A 22,747-nucleotide genomic window follows, 5' to 3' on the forward strand; every position below is an offset into this window, starting at 1 on the left:
GGGTCACCGTCGTCACCTTCATCTCTCTTATCTCCATCACATTTAGATTTTACAGCACAATCTGTGTTTTACCACTTAAGACAAATGCAATTTTAATGTATATTCAGCAGGAGTAGTGGGGCTGGTAGCAACCACTTCATCCGCACAACAGCTACCACAACAGAGCCGCTGTGCTTTTATATGTGTTTTGAAACAGGTGGCTGGTTCAGAATGACTTTCTGCTTGGGCAAGAGCTGCTCCAGGGTGCACACAAAGCCCCTTAGTTTGTTTTTTTCTGTGGGGCAACTCAGGCACTCAGTCAGCATCTAGGTCTGGGCCAGGCTGATTTGTTGTTGACGCCTGTGTTTTTCTTGTTGATTCCTTTTTGTTGGGAGCGTCTCTGTGAGCAGGAAGTGGGAATAATCAAGTGAGCCATGGAATGCCCTGTTTTTGTGAGACCATCTCCATTCTGGACATTGTTTTGTAGAGCATTCAGTGAACTTTAGGTCCAAGCCTAAAAACAGGAGGTTTGGGAAAATTCAGCTCATGTTTTATTGTTGTTTACTCTGGTGCCACCCCTCCTAGTACAGCAGTGTTTCTGTTTTGTTTCCTGCCCCTAGCTCCCTCCCTCCCTCCCTCCCATACACACACTCAAGACACTTACAGTGTCTCTGACTGATAGAGTTTATGATAAGTGATGTAAAGCACCTTGTTTCTCTGTAATCTTACAAGTTGTGGCAGCAACCCATGAAGGAATGTTAAGCCCAAGAGCTCAAGAGTCATGATAAAGCAGTATGGTAACACACTTGTGGCTGCAGCAATGTTTACTACCACGATGGCAAGAGACGGCACCACTTGAATACTCCTCACTTGACTCACTATCTCACCGTCTGTCATCCACAGCGCTCCAGAGAGCACACATTTGGTTCCATTTGGGGAATATTTTTTCCCAACCCAGCCAATTTTGATTGATGACTGTCTCCAAACTACTATAGTGTGCATTTCTGAATAACAGAAATGTTTTGGACTCCATTGAAGCTGCAGTCTCTATGCTTGTAAACTTAAACGTCTTTTAAAACTGCTGCAAATTACCAATATATCAGCTGACACATTGCCATTTTTCAATCAAAAAAACATTTGCTGGTTCCAGCTTCTTAAATATAAGGGTTTGTTCCCTTTCTTTGTCATTTATAATATATTATTTAATTGGTTAGTCTTTGCAGCTTTATTTGCCTGAAAATAAACCCCTGATGCTAATATGTGTCTTTCTTTACCATGTACTGAAGACATTTAAAATTTGCTTGTGTACTAATCAGCGATACTGAGAATTTGCTTGTGGTTTTGTTGAAAAACCTTTGTGAGGCTGCTGGGTAGCTATTTAGGTGTGGCCATCCATACATTTTCTGCACACAAACACACACATTATTTCTAAAACAAATTTGTCTTCCAGTGCATGCACTACAGTATTTACCTGCTGACTGATTAAATACGAATATGTGTACTTTGCAGTAACAGCTTTATTGCAAAGCTCAGTGTTTTGAGTTTCCTGATCACTCATGTTATCATTGACTGAATAATAATGCACAACTTATCTAAATTGCTGTGTTGTCTACTTATCCTCCTTATTGATCACACTATTGATTTTGTCTACCATTAGCCAGTATCACTGAATTACTTGCTATGGAAACTAGTCATCTTTATATGCGAGGAAGGTGCCATTTTGTATTTGATTATAATGACTTTTGAGCTGCATATGTTGGATTAATGCTTTTAGGGGTGTCTTCAGCTGTAATGCCAGTACTGATTAAGGTTGTATGACTGTGTTTTAATTCACAGATGAAACCACTAGTACTCATTTTATTTCCAAACATTTTATTTAGCTTTTATCATATTTGTCTTCCTTTCACCAACAAATTCCAACATGTTTATCCCGAGAAGTACTGTAAAAGGGCATTCGTGTGATCACCTTTGCCCACATGGAAGAATGTTGGAAAAAGTTCACAAAGTATGGTCATTGTAATGATTTTAAGTGTGATGTCTTTGAAAGATTTGATTGTTTTATTGTAGCCCCTTTATTAGGCCTGGGACAATATGCTTATCCCCTGATTCAATACTATCTTGATACTTGGGCACCGATTTGATATGTAGGTCTATCGCGATTCAATATTATGATTTATTGTGATTTTTGTTTCCTTTTTTAACACTAGACCACGGGAAAATGTTGAATCATACACTTTGAGAGACTATATCATGATTCATATTTCAGAAAACGATGCAAATCACATGTCAGCCAGACTTTTTGAGTTTTATTTCTGCAGCATTATACTGCATGTAAATATTGCATATAAAAGTGGTAAATAAAAAAAGCTTTTAGTTGTTTCTGCTCAGATAGTGCCAAAAGAAAATAGTGAATAATAGAACATATGTGAGCCTTTAACATCCTTCACATATGTAATTGAACTTTAATTGTCCTTTCGAAACCCCGGACTTGACTGCATATGAAAGTGATAAATAAAATGTCCAATAGAATGAATAAAAAGTAGATACTTTCTCATGTAGTGTGTTTGTGTATATAGTGAATGGTGTTTTACTGTCTTGCTGTGATGGATTCTCCTCTCACCTTTGCATATCAGTTCTATATGGATGATTATTATTATTATTGATAAATTTAGTTTGATAGACAAGTGTAAACGTGAAGGTATTTTTCTGTCAATTTAAGTTGAAATGAGGACAGTCAAAATTAAGCAATCCACGTGTAAAGAATAAAAATAGATAAATAGTAGTAGTCTCAATATTGTACAAAACAGTTCAGCCACTTTCTTGCAGCCCTGCTACAATCATAAACTGACAGATAAAAATTAGATCTTGAATAATTACACCCTAAACCCCCCAGCTGCTTAAAAGTAGAAACAAAACATTTGTGAAGCATGTGAATTGCTATATGAGGCCGTCTGCAGGCTAATATATTGTTGCTGTTACTAAAGATGTAAGTGGGTCAGGGCCACCTGTGTGGAATAAGTCTATAGTTCTGATTTGGGAACATCTTATTCACTTGGAAATTAACAATGATAGACAGTCATGGTTGGCTAATTGATTACTGAGCAAACACAATATAAGGCAGGTTGAATGTGTGGGTTGTTCCACATGGCCCGTTTGAGGCTTCTAATAGAGGTGCTGATGGGTGACTGTTTGTATGTATGACAGAGAATAGATGAGAGAGGTCAGTAGAAAGCACAGCAGGGTTCTTTTGAGACAACAAAGCGGTACGCACGCATGTATGTGTCATGCTCATACCAACGACGAATAACAAACAAAGCAGTCACAGGTCTGTAGAAAAGAAGATGGCAGCAGTTCGTGTCCACTATGAGAGCATGTGTGTGCGCACATCAGCGTGTCTACCAGTTGGCCCCCCAAGCACATCTATTCATCTCTAGTTCAGCTAGAATGCCCTGATTTTCTGCTCACCATTTTTTTTTTCATGTGAATATATTTCTCAGTACTTAACCCTTTCCTTTGCTTTTCCTGGTGTTGATGTCTTTGCTTTTAAGACAGTCAACAGAACAGCCAAATCTGATGACTGATTCAGCAAGTGTTGACAGTTAGGGCATTGTTTACAGCTAAAGGTCAGTTATTTTAACTCGAAGAATTGCAGCAGTTCACAATGCAACTCTTTGTGTTCGTTCTCTTTGCTTTATTCTCCCATCAGGCGGCTTTCTAATAATAATTCTTCCATCACTGCTGCTGCGTGAGAGTTGAGTCAAACGTCACAAAACCATATTTAGTAAATCTTTTGAGCTTGGGGTTGAACTTCTCTTTGTTTGTTGTCTTTAATTTAAAGAGACTGAGTCATTTTACTCCTATTTTGATGTAATGTGACTCTGAAAGCAGAGTGAGGGCTTAACCACAGTGTGGAATAATCAAAATTCATATTGTATGGCAAAGTCATACTGGTGTACTTTCTATAACGTTTATACCGTCCACCCCTAATAGGTGTCTTTATTTTCAGCAACTTAACCATAACTTTCCCTCAATAATGGTTTTGCTTGAGTATGAAACATTTGGGAAAGAGTGCAAAGCTTGGTGTGCTCTGTGTAATTAACTCAACATAGCTGTGTTTGCACTGCAGCACGTGACATCCGAGGAAACACAGGCATGCCTGGAATCTCCAGGAGTTTGCCCTGCCCTCCTGAAGCTGCTCTGACTCCCTTCGCTGTTCGCTCTCACACACACTTGAACTTTACTCAATTCGCATTCCTGTCGGTGAAGCCCACACACAGGCACTATACTTAGACAAACACTGAAGCATGCATGATGCACATGCACATCTTGCTTCAGTTAAATTTGCGAGTTAATCAAGCTTAATTTCTGTCTCCTAGTGTTTAAGAATCAGTTTCCACTCAGTTTTAATTAAGCTAGCCAAGAAACTTCTGGGACTAATAACGCAGATGGGAATACTGAGCAGGAGCCTTGCTGAAAGAATGTATCACACATCAGTAGCACTTCTCAATGAATTGCATGTGTATTCATATTAGGACTGCAAAATTAATCACAATATTATTTAAATCACTCTGTGGCCAAGTGAAATATCCAAATTGCAGAACCAGAACCAAATTGCAATTTTTTGAAAAAAGAAAAATATGTGAAGCATTATGAAGAAGTACTGTAGAGTAGCATAGATATCCTTGGTTAAAAAGACCCCAACAAATGTCACATCATCACAATTTTATTATTATTATTATTTTTTTGTAAAAATGAAAATTGTAATGCAAAAATGATTTCCACTTACTGTATCAGATTTTGCAATTTCAGTCAAAATAATAGCAGTATGATTTTTTTTAACCATATCATGCAGCCCTAATTTATTAGCCTATTTTGTCAGGTTTCAATAAGGTGATTTAGGTCATTTAACAGTCATAGGCATAAACTTTCAGATGGGCTAGGATGATTTATGGGCTAATATTATCTTACTGTAGATATTTTGGTTATTGGTGTGGGTTTTCAAAAAGCAACAAGAAGTTGCAGGACAGAGATGCCAAGGACATATTTGATGTAGGTAGGGATGCACAATTAATTGTAATATTATGGCAGTGAAGGTGCAATATCAAGGGCAATATCCAATTTTTTGATAAAGGGAAAATGTGTGACAAAACAGCATTTTAATGAAGTACTGCAGTGCTGCAGAAATGCCCTGGCATACAAATCTTGTTTTCCAGCTGTCAAAAACATGCCCAACAAATGTCACATCATCATGATTTTTTCCCCCCTGAAAATAAAAATTGTGATGCAAAAATGATCATCTCCACTAATCATGAATTATATTGCCTTTGCAGTATCTGTCAAAATAATCTCAATGTGATTTTTAACATATTAGGCGTTAGGATTAGGTGATGTCTACCCAGTAGGCATATGATGATGTCTCTGCACCACATGCTTGTAACTTAGTTGTATTTAATAAGAGAATAATAAATGGGCCATCGAGACATAGTGCAGTGATCACCAGCAACAGCTTGTTTTATTTTTTTGTCCTGCATGTTAAACAGGGAACTTAGGCAGGGATTTTAAATCACAATGTTACGATAGTAAAGGCCTTTGAGGTTTGATGACTGTCACCTATCGAGATTGATGATGGCATCGTCCATCGGCCCAACCTTAATGAGCAGGCCTAGCTGTAGTTTAGACACAGTGATGCCATCACATAGTATGCTTGTCCTAAAACATTTATTTTTCCACTGCAAAATGTCCTGCTCAGTGTTTTTGCCTTTTGTGTGTCTTCGCTCCTAAAAAAACAATTCATGTTTCCTCCTGAACTTGGCAGTACAGATGTTTGCCAGAACAACATGCATAGACTTTTGCTGAACTGTATTATGCAAATTGTTAAGGATGAGTGGACACATTTCCACCTCACTTCACCTTTTCTTTGCTTTATTTCCACTTTGCGGTTTACAAAAAGGAGAACTATTGCAGTTGCTTTTAGAGCTTTAATAAGATAAATGATACGAAAGTTTCAATGTTGGGATTCAAGTGTACAACTCTGCAGTTTTCAGCTTTAGCCTGCTAAATTCACGACCAGTGTGTGTGTGAGTGTTAAAATGTCATGGCACATCAGCTTAAAGTTGTGAGCATTTGCAACTCATGGTTGCAAGTAGAACCTTTTTATATTTCCTATTATCTACAACTGACAACTCACAAAATCACTTCTGTTTAATTTTGCATGACTGATAGCAAAGAGTTTGCAGACTGCAGGAGGACTGCTTGGACAGGCTGCAAAGTGTCGTATTATCACATGTTAGTCTGTGAGCAGTGATCTTGTGTGTGACATTTGCTGCAGCTCAGCAGTCTAACGACTCTTTTGAGCACAGGAACATGTCATCTAAGGTCAAGGACAAGTGCTGATTGAGTGTACGTGTACCATGTGTGTTCAGACTCCGTTACCTCTTATGCTTTGTCAGACGAGGAACATGGCACGCTGGCAAAGGTACAAAATGTGCTATCTATCTGTGCTGTAAAGTACAGTGTGATTCCTTTCATGTGCATCATCACGTTCCCCCATCGTGTATTTTTAGATCTGCTATCACAAACCTGGTTCATGATGCCGGGTGTGTGGAAGAGCAGTGTTTCAGACGGCCATGGGGGATCAGCATGTGCTTGCCTGTGGGCTTAGGGCTAGTGTTTTGGTTGTTCCTGACGTTGATCCTCTCTGGAGTCGTGTGGGAGGGGTGTGCAGACAGCTCTGTAATTATGCTGTCTCCATGACATATTAATGGGGTTTGGCTTGTAATCTTAAGTAACGGCATCCTTGTCTTGTATTGAAGATAAGCATTTGTGCCAAAGTGTTGAGTGCTCTTCTGGCCCAGCGTTTATAGATTCGCAAACACAGAAATGAAATGATAACAGACGTAAAGCCAGATTATATCAGAGTAATGGTTCTTGTGATGACACAGTGCAGATGTTCAGATACTGTGTTTTATTTTCGAGCAGATACGAGTGTGCCTGCATCAAGTGTGGCTTAGTTTTCATTTCGCCGTCAGTCGAGCGTCACTAGGGAGGTTTCTGCTTCCTTGTTCCCTTGGTAAATTCATTGAACAAACGCCTGTCTCCAAGGTAATGGATCTCCCAGGGCCAGTGGTTTGCCTGATGCGGGGGTGCGTTCGCCCTGTGTTGTCAAGGAGAGACACCAGATGGGCTGGGGCTTCCCTGTCACTGCAGACCTACTGTACCTTCCGTGTGTGTGTGTGTGTGTGTACACTGAGGCCCTGGCGATAGATCGTTGTGCCAAATCTGCTTGCAACACCGCAACCTTGGCCCCTGCCCGAGCCAAAAACGTCATACAGAAGCAGAGAAGAGGAGCAGACCTGCTCATCTCAAAGCCACACTTTGTCCTTGGGCTTTGAAAAAGCCGCAGCATCGAGGCAGAGATACTTTATAGCAACACCTAAAGTGGAGCAGTTATTTTTCCACTGGGGCTGGGTTGCTCCATCAGTGAACTACATAGAAGTGACTTTGTGCTGCACTTGTGAAGTTTCACTTATTGAAGTTTGTGTTTAAGGCTTATGTTTTTCTGATCTGTACTAACACTACAAATTTCAAAGCTTAGAATTATACATATATGTCATGAATTAAAAACAAGCTTCATGCCATAGATTAAGCAGGTTAACTGAATTATTTGTTTTCTGTTTTGCCTTTTGGTGGCTTATGAGTTGGACATTTTGACCTTTTTAATCTATGTAGTAAAAACAGTGAGGGTCCTTGTGTAATCCAGATTTGTTGGATCCTGGCAAAACTGGCAGTTGTTTGTCAGCTCATGTCTGTGCAGCACACGGCCAGCTGCTGATGCCACCTGATAGGGTTACTTTCATTCCAGCCTGAGTGAGTCATTAAATGATATGAAGGACTGTTATCTGTTAAAACTACCTCTTGTTTAAAGTTTTTCTACGAATCTGTACCTAGTAGTGTTCCTTATGTATCTAAATACGAGCAATCAAATTCTGGTTAAAGTACATATGTTTTAGCTTCAAAATACTATTTTACCCTGCTGTTCTGAAAACGTTTCTCATGTGACCTGACATAGGTTTCTGTATGATGTTGTTGCTACATGTAAACCCCCTGTTGACGGAGGTGAGGGGAGGCAGGGCCCAGCGTTAATGTGTTTTTTTCTTCACCAGCCCAGTCAGGGAAGTGGGTCAGAAATGTACTTGCCCAAAGTCAGTATTTACTTGCCCCTGTGCAAATTGTTTTACTAGCTGGTGTGAAATAACAACAAGACTAAAGTTAGTTATTACATTTAACACCTGTAAAATGTCAGAAAGTAGTGACAAATGTCAGAAAGTAGTGTCAAATGTCCATCCCAGTTTTCCAAAGTCCGAGGTTATGTCTTAAAATGTTTCATGTTGTCAGTCTAAGACACAAAGATATTCAGTTTAATGTGATGATAATTGAATAAAAGCGGGAAATATCTGTATTGGAGAAGCTCAAAACAGCATTTTCCGACATATTGCATTAAAGATTACTTTAACGATTAACAGATTTACTTACCCGACAGGGCATTGTACTTGCCCTGGGCAAGCAGGCAATCTTCATTGTTGAATCCTGGGAGGGCATCAGCATTATAACCTACATCACCACTTTTTGCTAATGGCCTAGCATTTCCATTTGAAAACCCTGGAAACAAATGCAGATGGAGCTGCCCTTTAAAATTGCTCAATCGAGAGCGGCTGTGGGCCGTATTTTGCGCTAAATGACCCAAGTAAATTAATGTGACCACTGAGTTTTACACAGGTTAATTTTTAAGTTTGGTAGATGGGGTGGGATTGATAACTGGTTATTGCATTTGATTTCCCATGCTCAAAATTTCAAGAAGAATGTTTCAAGCACCAAAATCACTCTCACTGTAGAATAATACAGTGGTAATTACAACATTAGCCATTATAATTCCTAGTGATTATCAATCCTTGCCATCAGACTCTCTCGCCATTTGGTCTGTCAGCAGAGACTTGAAACAATGCTCTAATAAATGTTGTGTGAATAATGATCTTAGTGCTGTGTGTCAAAATTTGGCAGCATTAAATTGTGATTGTTTGGAAAACTATGTCACTTAAAACCTCTAAATTTCAAAATAAACTCATACTTGGCAGGCTGTCAATTTACCTGCCCGGGTCAACCAAATATTAGCAAAGTATGGGAGGAAAAACAAGTGAAGCTATGGTATGTCCACGGCTGTTCTTTCCATGTCGGTTTCAAACGGTCAGGGAACATTCCTGAGAGAGAATTATATGAAGGCAGAGACCTGTGTGAAGCCTGCTGCAGGAGGGAGAATGCCAAGACCGTTACTGGAAAACGATAGACACTGAGCCACATGATCCTGTGAGGGAGGCCACAACCTGGACACATACAAAGCATCAATTGTACCAAGGCTGTTCGTGCACTCACAACACATACAAGCACTTTCAGTACGCTTTTTAAGGTGTAACATTGTCCCCACAGAAAAAGATCTAGCTTCATGAAGAGAAGTTTTGATGGTATTTCTCACTTACTTGTTTCCAGTAGATGAGTAGTTTCACATATTGTATTGCACTTGGGGACCAGATCCTCTATTTTTGTCTGAGAGTCTTGATGTGAAAGCTGGAGTTGAGTGTTTATCATCATAAGCATCTCGGCACCATCTTTGTTTGCCTGTGTATTTATGTATGCACATCCTCCACAGATGCTGTTCAGTGCCCCTCTTTCTATTTGTGCTGAATCAAGCAGCTGTAAAGCCAGAGTTCTCCTCTTACTCTTGCTCATGTGTTTGATCGTGTTATATGTTGACATTATACTAACTTAGCCAGCAAATTACTTGTATATACAATGTCTGGGGCCATGCAGTGCCAGAGGCCCTGGTTGCCATGTTGGTCCCCTGCTGCAGAGCCTCACTGTGGGACAAAACGGAGAGCTGGCAGACATGCAGGCAGCACATACCGGATCCAGCCCATCCAGGAAAGAGCCAAACGTCCTCTGTGGACTATAAACAATAGAGCTTCTGGTTTTGTGTCATGTTTGTGGGAACACAGAAAGAGAATGAGAGAACACGTGATGAAGTCCGGCAGAGGGGGTGGAGGTGGAGGTGGAGGGCCTCCTCTACAGTTTCTGAATTTCCCTGTGAACTCATTCATTCCTGCTGTGTGAGAGCATGGCTGGAGAATCTCAGGCCACTAGTTCAACCAAATAGAAAAGTCTGAATGGGAGTAGTGTGTGCTTGCTTGACCATAGAGTGCTGCAAGGTTGATGGATTTTTGTAGGCCAACCCACACGTTGCCATTACTCTGGTTCCATCCTCAAAAAGCCATTTAGCCAGTTGTTAGCAACTGCCTTTTTAAGAAACATAAAAGCTTTAAAATTCACGAGTGGAGGATTTACTGACACATGTGATGTCGTAGAACAAAGGATGAAAATCTCTTAAGCTTGTGTTAAGCACATGCCTTATCAGATCCACCTGACCACATCTGGAGGTAGTCTGGTTTGCATTGTGTTTGGATCTCATATAGATGTGAATACAATCTGTACAACAATCTGGACAACCTATCCAGATACAGATTGCATGTTTATACCACATGTGAATGGAATGATTTTAAGCATCTAGGCCAAACCAAAAATCCATTGACTTAGAGATGAGGGCACTGGAAGTGCTAATATGCCAAATCATTTGTTGATTGTAGGGCTCATTCTTGCAGCAAACTATTACCATATCAGCAAAAGCTGAACTTGACGTACATCCCTTGATGTTCATTTTGTGGTCATGATCTGTGGCTTTCCAGACACCTGCAGGACCTGTTGTCATTTACATTTTCAGGCAGTGTTGGTGTTTATTATGCTGCACTCTCTTTGGACAGAGGCCTTTAGATTTGCTTCATCACTACAGGAACCCTCCAACATGTCTGGTCAGTCATTACCTCTGGCAGATTGTAGCTTTAAGTTGTTATATTGTTTCCTGCTTTCTCTAATGCGTGTTGTCAATACCAGCCTATTGATCATATTTAAGTGTTCTGATTGTTTTAGTCAGCTGGAAGATGGGCTTTATGAAACCTGAAACGGAAGCAAGCTGCAGGCAGGTGTAAGAGCTTTGAAAAGATCAAGTTCACTGCTTTCAGCCGGGCTGCTGCTTTGAATTTGGTTTGGATTGCAAATCTGTACTGGGACTGCAGTGCTAACTCCCTTTCACCATCTTTCTGTGTGTTTGTGTTAATCAAGTTATGCATGTGGTGTCCCAGGACTGGTGTTGCAAGCTTCTCCACCTCTGGGATAGTTTTAGTAACCAAAGCAGTGATTAGCCCACCAATATGGCAACAGTGGAGGGATTACTTATCTATTTTTAAAAGGCTGACTGGAAATCGGTTTACTGCACCAAGCTAACGCTGTTCTTTGGTGCAGAAATCATATGCAAGAGTACCACCAAATTTAACCCTATTATACATCTGTCTTTGGGAAGTTAATATAGTTTATTGCATTTACACAGATGGAAAACTGTCTCTGTTTTTAGTACTGAATTAACTTAAACTCAGAATCCCACTGTGGCACATGTGCCTGTGTCACAGCAGTACCCTTAAGCCATGTACTATATATTTTGTCAGTGGAAGAGCCTCTTAGCCACACAGGGCCATGTCCACCTGTTCTCTCTCAATCTTCCTCCTTCAGCCCTCTGGAGTCTACATAAACAGACACAAGTGTGATATAGGCTTTCTGTTTATTTTACAGTGTGCGCAGACATCGTATATACAGCTGTCAATTAGGAATCTATAAGCTCGACATTCCAGGCTGCTCATTTGGCTGCACTGAAACATAATAGTATCGGTGTCAACTCAACAGCATTCCCAGGAGGCAAAGGGGGAAAAGCCCTTGTTGTCACTGCGGTTGTTTATTAACCGTGTTGACTTTGGGAAGAAGTTTTTTGGCACTCATAGTAAGTTAGTGGAAACTCTATCTGGCTGTTCTGCATTTTCAGTGGGTAGTTTGACGTGTTCATCATAGACCACATTTTTGTTCTTTCACTTGGTTTGCCCTGAATCAAGGATTTCCTCTTTTCCTCAGCAGGTCTTATTTTCCTCCACAAAAGTCTTCCCCGTGTTTATCCAGACGTGGATCCTGTAAACCAGCCAGCATATATAAGTTCACTCTCATATACACAATCATAAACACACATACCTAAACTGTGTACATGTTCAGCCCTTTCAGCCCCCTGTTTCAGCTAGGACCATCCAGCCATTCCTCACTGACTCATGCTCATCAAGGAAAACATGCAACAAGTTACTATCTATGCCACCAAGTTTATAACTTACTACCATGTTGCCCTAGGTGTTTCAAATGTCTTACTTGAGGATGCAAATTTAAGTCTGTGTCCTTACTAATGTTATAAATACAAGATTTTTTAATTTCAATACCATACTAGTGTTTAATCTCTTTCCCTATCTCAACAAAGAGTTCTAGTGACACAAAATAAGTTCCTACCAGCATATAGAGCAAAAAGTCAATGAACGCTGCCTTATTTTGCTATACTGCAAACCAAATAAAGCTGGAACGATAAGTCGATTAATTGATAAGCCAGTCCAAAGAAAAATAGTTTTTTGGCTATACTGACAAGAACCAAAATGTGTTTTTATGAGTTAGCTGCAGCTTTTATCTCCCCCCAGTGTTTCATCTTCAGAGCTGGGTTTGGCTGCTGTAGTTCAGAACCGCGAACATGCAGTCGTAGACTCAGACGTTGCCTGGCCTGACTTTCTGCTGTGTTTGCTCTCTGCACAGATCAAAGTTAGCGGGACAGGTGTAAGTAGATGGGAGCTGGCTCTGCTGTCAGTCATACCGGCTTTACCACGCCCTTCTCTCTGTGTGGCCTGTTGAGGGACTGGAGCCGGATAAGGGTAGTCACGGTTGAAAGTACCACTTAAGTAAAACACAAACACACATGCCTACTTTTCTTTATGTGCAAGCATGTTTGATTGAAGTTAATTGAATTAGCTGTCTTAAATGAAACACATGACACCACTAACGCAGTTTAGCAGTGTTCAGGGTTCTGTGGTTCTTTAAAAAGTCTTCAAAAGTCTGTTGGAGTTTATTTTGTAGCAATGACCTGTTTACTGTGCATTATTATTGCTATTGCATGGCTACTGAAAAATAGTTTGACACAAAATAGTAATGTAAAAATTATTTTTTGCTCCTCCAGAGTCTATGATCAGAACTGCGTCCATGGCAAATTGCTTCTTTATTGCAATGGTCTGTTATTCATAACAACAGTTATAGAAGTTTATTACAAAACAAAACCAGGGAAAAGGGGATCGACATTTTTCACCTTTTTCTGACATTTTTTGATCAAACAATTTTTATTGTTAGTTGTGGCCCTAGTTCATAATTGTGTTAAAAAGATCTTAAAAAGTCTTGAAATTAATTTTATGAAACCTGCAGAAACCCTGTAGTTTGCATTTGTGGATCTGGTAGTTCTATCTTGTTTCTTTCTCAAAATCACACCTTAGCTGTAGTAGAGGGGCGAGTGTGTGGGAGACAGTGGATGAATGCAGAGGAAGTGGGATGTAGGCTTATAGTTGTAGGTGGGTGGATGGTTGTATTGTCGGTCTGTGTTTAGGTTTTCTGATGAGGCCGGTGGGAGGATTGTACTCCACACTGCATTATAGGCAGCAGTGGACCAGTCTAAACCGCACATTAATGACGGTCTGTTGATTTGCTGTGTGTTTTGATTAATAAATGACATTATTCATCTGCAAGAGAGAAGGTCAGTGAGTCTGTAGTCCATTGAGATAATTTGTTGGTCAGTAGCTGAAGTCTCTGTCCCCATTAGCGGTGCAGAGTGTCCAGAGCACTGTGGGAATCCATTGTTTACCCTCAGTTCTCCATTAATAATCCACCGTCACTCCCTTTCTCTCAGCTCTCTCCTCTCTACATCATACACAATCTTCCTTTTCTTCTCTCTGTTCTCTAGTCATTCCTGCCTTTTGTTATCCCTTGCCACATTCCTCTTTCAAGTCTTCATCCTTCCATTTCCAGCCCTCTCTCCCTCTCTCTCAGTCTCCTCCGCGGTGCCCTCTCGGACAATGGAGGAATCCCCGGCCTGGGCTGCCAGGAGGGGGGGGCAATGAGAGCGGGCCTGTGAGTGACAGCCCTGTGTGGGGCTGGCTGCTTGGCCTTTGTCCTTCTGCCAAGGAAAATGGAGGGAACTCAGAGAGGTGGAGCAGGGAGGAGGAGGAGGGGAAGAGGACCAGTTAGGGTGTCATTCATGTGTAGAAGTTTTGGTAACTTTGGGTTTCATACAGTGCTCTGCAGGGGGAAGGGACGCACTCCTCAGCCCATGGTACTCGATTAGCTTTGGCCCTGAAATGCCTGAGCATTAGTCTTGCTGGTGCCTTAAGTCTGCACTGAAGATATTGAGTTTAGTAAGAGCAAGAAGACTGAGTTTAAAAGCAGAGCTGTCTTGTGTCTCTGGCCACTCATGTCCTGAGTTTATACCACAACAAAGACTGCAGCTATCTATAGAAATGAGTGCACAGTAATGAGGCTCGCCATTCGAGTGACCGACCAAGTTACTCAGTCAACCAAATCCTCTCTGCTTTTTATTTCCCCGGACACTGAAAGAGTCCAGGCCAGCACAAAAGCATGCGCTCTCCTTTGCCCTCCCCTCTCTTTGAGCCCCTCACCCCAGTAGTGTGCGTGAAGCAGTGTGTGTAGTTTGTGTGCGTTGTGAGGGAATTGATATTGGGAAGAGTGGGGACATGCAGACTAGGCCTACTGGGCCGACTTGGCACAAGATTAAGAGGCTCTGGAATGTGTGAATAGGAATTCCACTTACAGAGGAAAGGAAGTGTGTTAGAGTAAAACAGAAAAACGAGGGTTATGGGAAGAATAGATGAGAGGTTTAGTGATGGTGTGTAGTTTGACTTCCTCTTTCTAGCAAATGGGGAGTTGTGTGGGTCCATTGATTAAATGCCTCTGTAGGCGAGCTAAGACCTGATCAAGTTGGCTTAGCCCTTTTTGTTTTTGTTTCAGTAAATACCAAGACTTGTCTTTAGGCCTTTGGACTTTTTACCTTTATCCATTCAATGCAACCTTTCACATCAATGACAAGATTATGTTGTGGCTTTTTATTTATTTTTTGAACCAAGGTCATCTCACTGAGAGAGCTGTGCCTCGCCATTAGGCCCAGAAGATTCTTTCAACATGGACCCTTACTTTCACTGTAGTCACTGGTTTACTGCTGCTAACTGCTGTAGCTGCCATTAGCTAATTAGCTCAGTTAATGTTCCCACTAGCCTGGGACTCAGCCTCTGAGACCAAAGGAGACCGGTTTGATGAATACAGTGAAATTACCACGGTGATGGACAGGATTCTGAGGTCGATGAAGACGTGGCAGTTTAAGGTGCTGTCAAATGGTTGGCGAGTGAATTTGTTGATCATGTTGATAACTGTACGTGTTTTTGTGAAGTTGGAAGTTATTTGGCCCAGTAGGACTTGTGCGGTTATACAGTGTTAAATAAATTAACAAAATGTCCAGTCTTCTTGCTGATTGTTCCGACACATTCAGAGTCGTTACCACTTTTTCCATTCGCATTTAATATGTGGCTCACTTTATGCACCAAAAATATGATTTTTTAATAATTAAATTTATCATAAACATGCAACAGCTTGTTGAAACTTGGCTTGAACTAACAACTACTAGTCGACTGACTCTGAAATTACTCCTCTGCTTCTTCAAGCTTGATGCAGCTGTTGCAGCAGTGAAATACATCCTGAAGTGGCTGTGATACAGTTTCACCTCCTAAACCAAGTCATGAAACTTACCAAGTTCTCCTCTCTTTCTCAATATTGTGCAATTTTTTTATTAAGTAAAATGAGCACCAGGTCATCATTGATTAGGCTAGATATTTTTTCTCATGGTGAGATTTTGTTTTTTCAAGAAACTTAATAAATTCTTCAGAAAGCTGTGTCACACTTGATGTGAATAATCAGACATTTCGAAATTTGCCTCCAAATTATTCGTAATTTCGTGCAGTCAATTGCGTCGCTGTATGTGTGTAAAGGCCTTTTGTCTCTGCACAAATTATACCAGCAGTTTTAAACAATGAACCTGGCCTCAGGTTAATGATTAAGGGAAAACATGGAGTTGAGCGTCTGGGCTTTTTCTACGGTCTCCTGCACACTAAATGTGGTTTGTAAGAAGAGGGTTGAATGTAGTGTGTGAGTGAGTGTTTGCAGGGCAGGAGGAGCCTGCTCCATCTGTAGTCTGATGGCATGATTGGAGGGAAACTGTAAGCTAAATGGAGTCACTTGACTGGAACACTGCAGCCTCTGTGAACATCAAGCTTCGGCTCACTGCACCGAACGTTACTCTTACACAGAACATACAGTTTACTCACATGTCTCACAAACACACACACTTTGCCTCTTGGATATCTGTAGTCACATTTTAATTGGTTTCTGTAGAGTTATGTGAGGTCCACAAACATTAACATTCCACCCTGTGAATTTACAGTCTCTTCCAGTGCACATAAACACACTCGTAAACACTCTTAAACAAACACCCACCGCTGCTAATACACATGAACACACAAATATGCTGCGCGTTAACATACTGTGCTATCCCCCTGACACTCACACACATGCTGAGTCCTACTACTGCAGCCAGAGGTCTTGGCAACCATAAGGAAAGTAAAACTAAGACTATGTAAGCAGTGGTGTGTGCTGACTTTAAGACCTACAGCACAGGATCGACTTAAAGACGAGCACACGTACAAACACACATCCTTAGGCACATTAACACACTGCCTAAGCTAAACAGGGCGATGTAGATAAGACAAAGCAGAGTGTTTTACAAGGCTCCGCACACACGCACATGCTGCTCTGTGTCACAGGTTGCTCATGGGTGACGAGGCTTCATTCACTGTGTAATAATGGGGGATATCTCACCCATTTCACACTAGCTTAAGTTGGTGACACTGTGGATGTTACACAGACCCAGTCCTCCCTGGTGTGAAACCTTATCGTAGTCTAGCAGAATCTGTGCAGCTGTGTCAGTGTGGTGGTCGTCTTAACCACCATTAATGTAATTTACATACTTTTCTTGACTGGAATTCAAAGCAGTTTTAGAGGGAACATGTTGGCAGTCTTGACACTACATTTTTATTCAAATGGTCACACACAATTTGATGTTTCAGTTGCCAAAGCTGTTCATAAAAGTAGTCAAACAGTGCCTACTGCTTTCGACAGACTTACAGTTATCAAGTGGTCAGTGTTGATTTCTAGTTTTGATGCTTGCTTTACTCCAATTTCTTTAAAAACATGCTTTTAATTATATCTTTAAGGACTAGTTGATTAATTTACTAGTTGTTGTATGTAATTGCCAACTATTTTGATAATCTCTTAGTCATTTTGAGATTTTTTGGATTATTGACAAAACAAGACATTTGAGGACATCATTTTGGGCTTTGTTTTTCCATTAGTTTCACAATAAATAGATAAAGAAACAAAATACATTGAAAAGAGCTTAATTCCCTTTGTATTTTGCACAAAATGAGGCTGTCTGCACTTAGGGTGATCTGTCGTATAACTACACTGAACAATCATTTTCATTTTAGTTGTTCAGGCTATAAAATGTCATAAAGTTGTGAAAAATGTCAATCAGAATTTCCCAAAGCCCAAGATGATGTCCTCAGATGTCTTGTTTTGTCCACAACCCTGACAGACATGCCAGGAGGTTGCTGTTTCAATGAGCCTTGGCTTGAAAATGAAAAATGACAGAAAAATGACAGAGATTTAATTGAAATTGAATGTATTTCTCCTGTTGTTGGTTCATATGGTACATATGATGCCTAGTCTATTTACAGACATGTGACACATTTGGAACATGAAACTTTGTTTTGTTTTCCCTACTTATATTTCTGAGTACTGTGGCTTTGAATTAGATTATCCACTTTCATTTGGCGTGAGCAAAACTAGTTCATAATGGTAGTTTCATGGGCTGTGCTGTCTGGTGTACTGTATAACAGTGTAAGTGCTCTTGAGACCCCACACTGCCCTCTGCTGATATGGCTATCATTTACCCACCTTTACTATCACTGCTCTCTGCACTGTACTAAATCCTCCTCATAGCTTCACTCCCTTCCTTAAGCAAACAGCTCTCACAAGGGCTCATTAAAACATCCAAGTTGCAAAGTTATAAAGGAAATGTAACACACTGGTTCACACCGACGTGGTGCTGTAAATGGCTACACACACACACACACACACACACACACACACACACACACACACACACACACACACACACACACACAAGCACTGTCCTATTGTGAAAGCTGCCTGAGTGACTGTGCAGCCTGCTGTGGCTCACTAATACAATGAGGAGACGGTGGCGGTACACTAAATCCCACTGCTCCCACTTGTTATTCCAAATGACCCATTGACCCGTATAACACTGTTGGTTCTCCATTGTTTAATTTGAAAGTACACCAGTCGGTGGGAAATGGCAGGGACACCAGGTCCAGTATTTATGGATTGAATTAGCAGTTATTGACCGCTCTAAAAATAATGGGACTCATCACAGAACAGATTTTCTCAATGCTACTTCTGTAAAATGTCAGTATTTGATTGAACAAGTTATTTTGCATCTTACAGTTTCTCAGGAAGACGTTAGACGGATAAACATGTTGCTAATCAAGTCTCTGGGGTCTTATTTAATGCAGGAGTAAAGCTGGTTCTAGAACGGGGTACAGCAACACTGTTGTTTGCTAGAAAAACAGTGGCGCGCCTGTCTGCGAGCGGCCACTCAGGAGTGAATGGCCATCTTTGTGAGTGTTCATAACTGCTTGTTCACAGGCATGATTGCATTACCGTCTACTGCTTCCCCCCTCATCACTGATCGAGCTCTGGACGATATCAAGAGAGGAGAGGAATGCACTGATGCAAAAGCTTGTATTAGGTGATCGGTTTAGTCTGAGTAGAGGAATTGCTGGTTGACCATTAGCAGTAATATGGCTTCACATACTTTGATATGAGAAGAAGCTGATGTCTCATCAGCATTTTTGGAGAGTTAACATAATGTTTTTAAAGCATGTTTAGGGGGGATACCAAACTTTGATATATTTATGGCACCGATTGAATTGCTTCATTACCATCATGTACCAAATTTCGATACCTTAGAGTAAATCTCCAAATTATGCTTGTTTTTTTGTTGTTGTAAAACTTCTGAGTGGAAAAATCCAAAGTTGGTGAAACAGCAAACCAAAGAGTTCAAACAGACAAAAACTTGTTACCTGTACCCAGCCCTAAGCACGATAGGGACGTCTGATAATATTACCATATAAAATTAAAAATTTGATATTTATCACAAAATCGAAAAGCAAACACTTTTTTCGATTTGATTGCTGAAGTTGAAAGTTCATTTCGATCAATTTCAATTTCATATTGAAATTATGACACCCCTGTGACTTATGTATGACTAACTGCAAAACAAAAACAATGCATCAGTCATTAGCAGTCCTTTTTTGAAATAAAATAAAAAATAAAAATTTGGGCGCTCCTATAGCTCAGTTGGTAGGGCGTGCGCACCATGTATTGAGGCTGTTGGTCCTCTGCAGCGGCCGCTGGTTCGAATCCTGCCTGCGGCTCATTTGCTGCATGTCATCCCCTGTCTCTTCACCCCCCTTTCCTGTCATACCTTCAGCTGTCACTGTCAATAAAGGCAAAAATGCCAAAAAAAAAAAATAAATAAAAAATAAAAAAAATAAAAATTCAAAATAATTAATCATGCAATATCATGGTAGATATCTTGACAGTCTGGTACGTATTGAGACTTTGTTTAATTGTGAAATTCAATATATTGTTAGATCCCTACAGCATGAGTTTTCAGGTGTGTGTTTTTAAACACACCCTTTCTCTCAGAGGCTCTTGATCTCCGAGTGTCACCTGTTCTGCCTGCAAGGTTGCCTCCCCTCCTGGGGGCCGGCTCCCATCTGGGCTTGGCCCTGGGTCACATGGTCACCCTCAGCTCCTGTTTCCTGCTCTGGCCATCTGATACCTGCTGTCACCTGCTAGTCAGGGAGCCAACACCCTCTTTGTCTGTGGCTCTGTCCTTTCCTGTACTCTTGTCCTGCCCACTCTGTCACACTCTCCATCAGGTGCGGACACTCGTATGAACTCTCAGTCAGATTCTGGGAAATGTTTGAAAGTACTAACAAGCTCTGTCTTGCACTGCCAGCAATCCCCCGAACAGATTCTGGCGAAAAGAAAAACCTTGTTGTAGACGCCTCTCTCTCGATCCAAACACAATACACATAACCAGTTAAGAGCAGGAAATGTCTGTCATCGAGGAACAGAGTGGAGCTGAACTGCAGCATTCTTCTCTTTGGCAGGATAATTGTAGAGCTGTCTCCCAGCATTTGAGTGTGTAGAGTGTGTACATGTGTGTTTTCACACTTTTGTCAAGCAGAAAACCTGACAATACACACATCAAAGAAGGTTTTGTGTTGTCTGATTTGCTACATGTCTATGCAACAGTTTGGAAACAGGAGTGTAACAGCGCTGCATTTTTAAAATGTTAGTCCCAGAGATGAAGGAGGAGCTTAGACATTGTCTGAATTTTTCAATTTAGTGTATTAATCTCTGCTAATTGACACACAATGGTTGTTTTCAGCTGCTGGCCTTGCCGACGGCCCGAGGTTTAATTTGAATTAAGGTTTAGGCTCCAAGCTTGCAGACGTCTGTGCACTCTATGTTCAAAAATCATCCCTGAATAATGAGTTTACTCAAATTCCTGCCCCAGAAAGCACAAGTCGGCAAGTTCCTCTAGAGTCTTCCTCCCCGAGAGCGCCTGAGAAGTGAACTGGCTTTTAACAGGGCAGACAGTGGATCCTCTGTGGGCTGCAGGACCAGGGACTGATTGAGGGGTTAATAACTGCATAGTTTTGGCCTGTTACTCTTGCTGTTCCCCCGCCAGCCTGTCTTGTCTGTCCATCCTAACAGCAGATGACACACAGACACACACAGAGCGCGGCTGGCGGAGGAATGTTTCTGAACGCTGGCCCGTCCAACAACCAGGCTCTTGTGAAAGCACTTGGCATGGCCACAGCCGCAGCACTCTGCTCAGCCCCACTATCGAAAAGCCACTTTGTTTGGTTGGCGTTGCTATGGTGAAGAGGAGTTTTTGGGAATATGACGATGGAATGTTTTTAAAACCACTTCTTGAGACGGCTTTCATATGAATAAACAGGATGTTTTGTGTGTTCACTTACATTTGTGGTTTAGGCAGAGAGAAATGTCTGCAACATTTAAAACAGGAATCTTAAAATATTATGTTTAAAAGCATAATGCACTCCCTCTATGTGGACTTCCAGGCAGTGTTGATGGTAAATGTAGTCAACTGAAGCAATAATTGCTCAATGCATGTTATATTGACTGAGAAAGCTGTGCTCATACTCAAATCTTTTGGGGGGTTTTTCAGCACCAGCACCATCACAGTTACATATTTTGTGTTAAGGAAGAACAGATTTTGCAGCACGATGATGTGATTTTTGCTGATGTCTGTAGCAAACAAGCAAGTTCCTTAATGTCTGGAGAAAATCATTTGTAGGCTGGAGCATCTCTGTTGCACCACATTGCTTGCTACTTATTTATTAGGTTTTATAGATTTGATAACATTATTGGCAAAGTTTGATTGTTGAACATTGCCCCCCGATGCATCCTGGCAGGTTTGGATGAGTTTGTTTAACATAGTCTCACTTGTTTCCACAGCCTTTCTTCAGACTACTGAACCTCCGGAAGCTCGGCCTGAGTGACAATGAGATCCAGAGACTCCCTCCTGAGGTGGCCAACTTCATGCAGCTGGTGGAACTGGACATCTCCAGAAACGGTACATGAACATAAATCCAACAAGTTCAGTGTCCACTTGTGCCAGTTGCTCCATGATCTCTGCTTGTAGAACCACCCATTAACCCACAATTACTTTAATGGCTTGTTTTTAAAATAACCTTCCGCTCTCGTCTCGACCACCCCCAAAAACAACAAACAACAAAGGGTGATATGTCTGTAAAGATGATATCTGGTATGTGGTGTTGAGCAGCAGGAGCATAGCTAAATCGGTTGGAGAACCAACACGCTAGCAGCAGCCTTTAGATAAATATTTGCTGGCCCTCTTTGCCAGATTATTCAGCCTACCCCCAGGCACAGCAGACATTCATACATGAATCTCCATGTCCTTGAAATATGCTATAAGACAAGTGAAATTCAGCACCACAATGCAGCCTTAGGTAACATTACATACATGTCACTTCATTTGATGCAGCTATTTAATATCTGCAACTCATCAGCTGTGACACAACACATGAAAGTCTTGCCCTCTCTGTGTCCTTGCATGCTGCACACACGTACACTGATACTCCGTGGCAGGAAGGGCCTATATGGTAGATATGAGACATCTGCTCTGCTACATACTGCATCAAGTGCTGTGGGAGCGATGTGCATTGGCCTGTAAGGGCCTCTCCCATCTGTCTGCTTTCCTGCTCCTGCAGCAGGACAACGCTGAGCCTGATAAGCGTCACAGGCTGCTCGGCTCAGTAGGGATTTCTTAACCTGCACCTGCAGGATCCAGTGGTAGAAGTAGCTCTTTACCTGGTCAAGCCAGCAGGTCACATTTCCTCCTGTGCTTTATACTGTATATGTGCACCAGACTGAGCTGGCAAACAAGTTGAGTTCATAGCTCCTTCTTTTAAAGGGATAGTTCAGATTATTTGATGTGGGGTTG

General features: G+C 41.2%; 1 protein-coding gene across 23 annotated transcripts in view; it reads left to right on the top strand.

Moving 5' to 3' along the window:
• scrib (scribble planar cell polarity protein) overlaps positions 1–22,747 on the top strand; it is an 86,884-nt gene that overhangs the window by 11,164 nt on the left and 52,973 nt on the right. For all 23 annotated transcript variants that reach the window (XR_014772732.1, XR_014772737.1, XR_014772741.1 and 20 more), the window contains exon 2: positions 21,739–21,856. Coding sequence is in view for 2 of the 23 variants with exons in the window: in XM_084747527.1 (XP_084603653.1) it covers positions 21,739–21,856 (118 nt within the window). In the remaining 21 variants the exon portion in view is untranslated. The remainder of the gene's footprint in view (positions 1–21,738; positions 21,857–22,747) is intronic.

The sequence above is a fragment of the Lutjanus erythropterus genome, chromosome 21 (genome assembly GCF_056507025.1).
Source record: "Lutjanus erythropterus isolate fLutEry1 chromosome 21, fLutEry1.hap2, whole genome shotgun sequence".
Lineage (NCBI taxonomy): Eukaryota > Metazoa > Chordata > Actinopteri > Lutjaniformes > Lutjanidae > Lutjanus > Lutjanus erythropterus.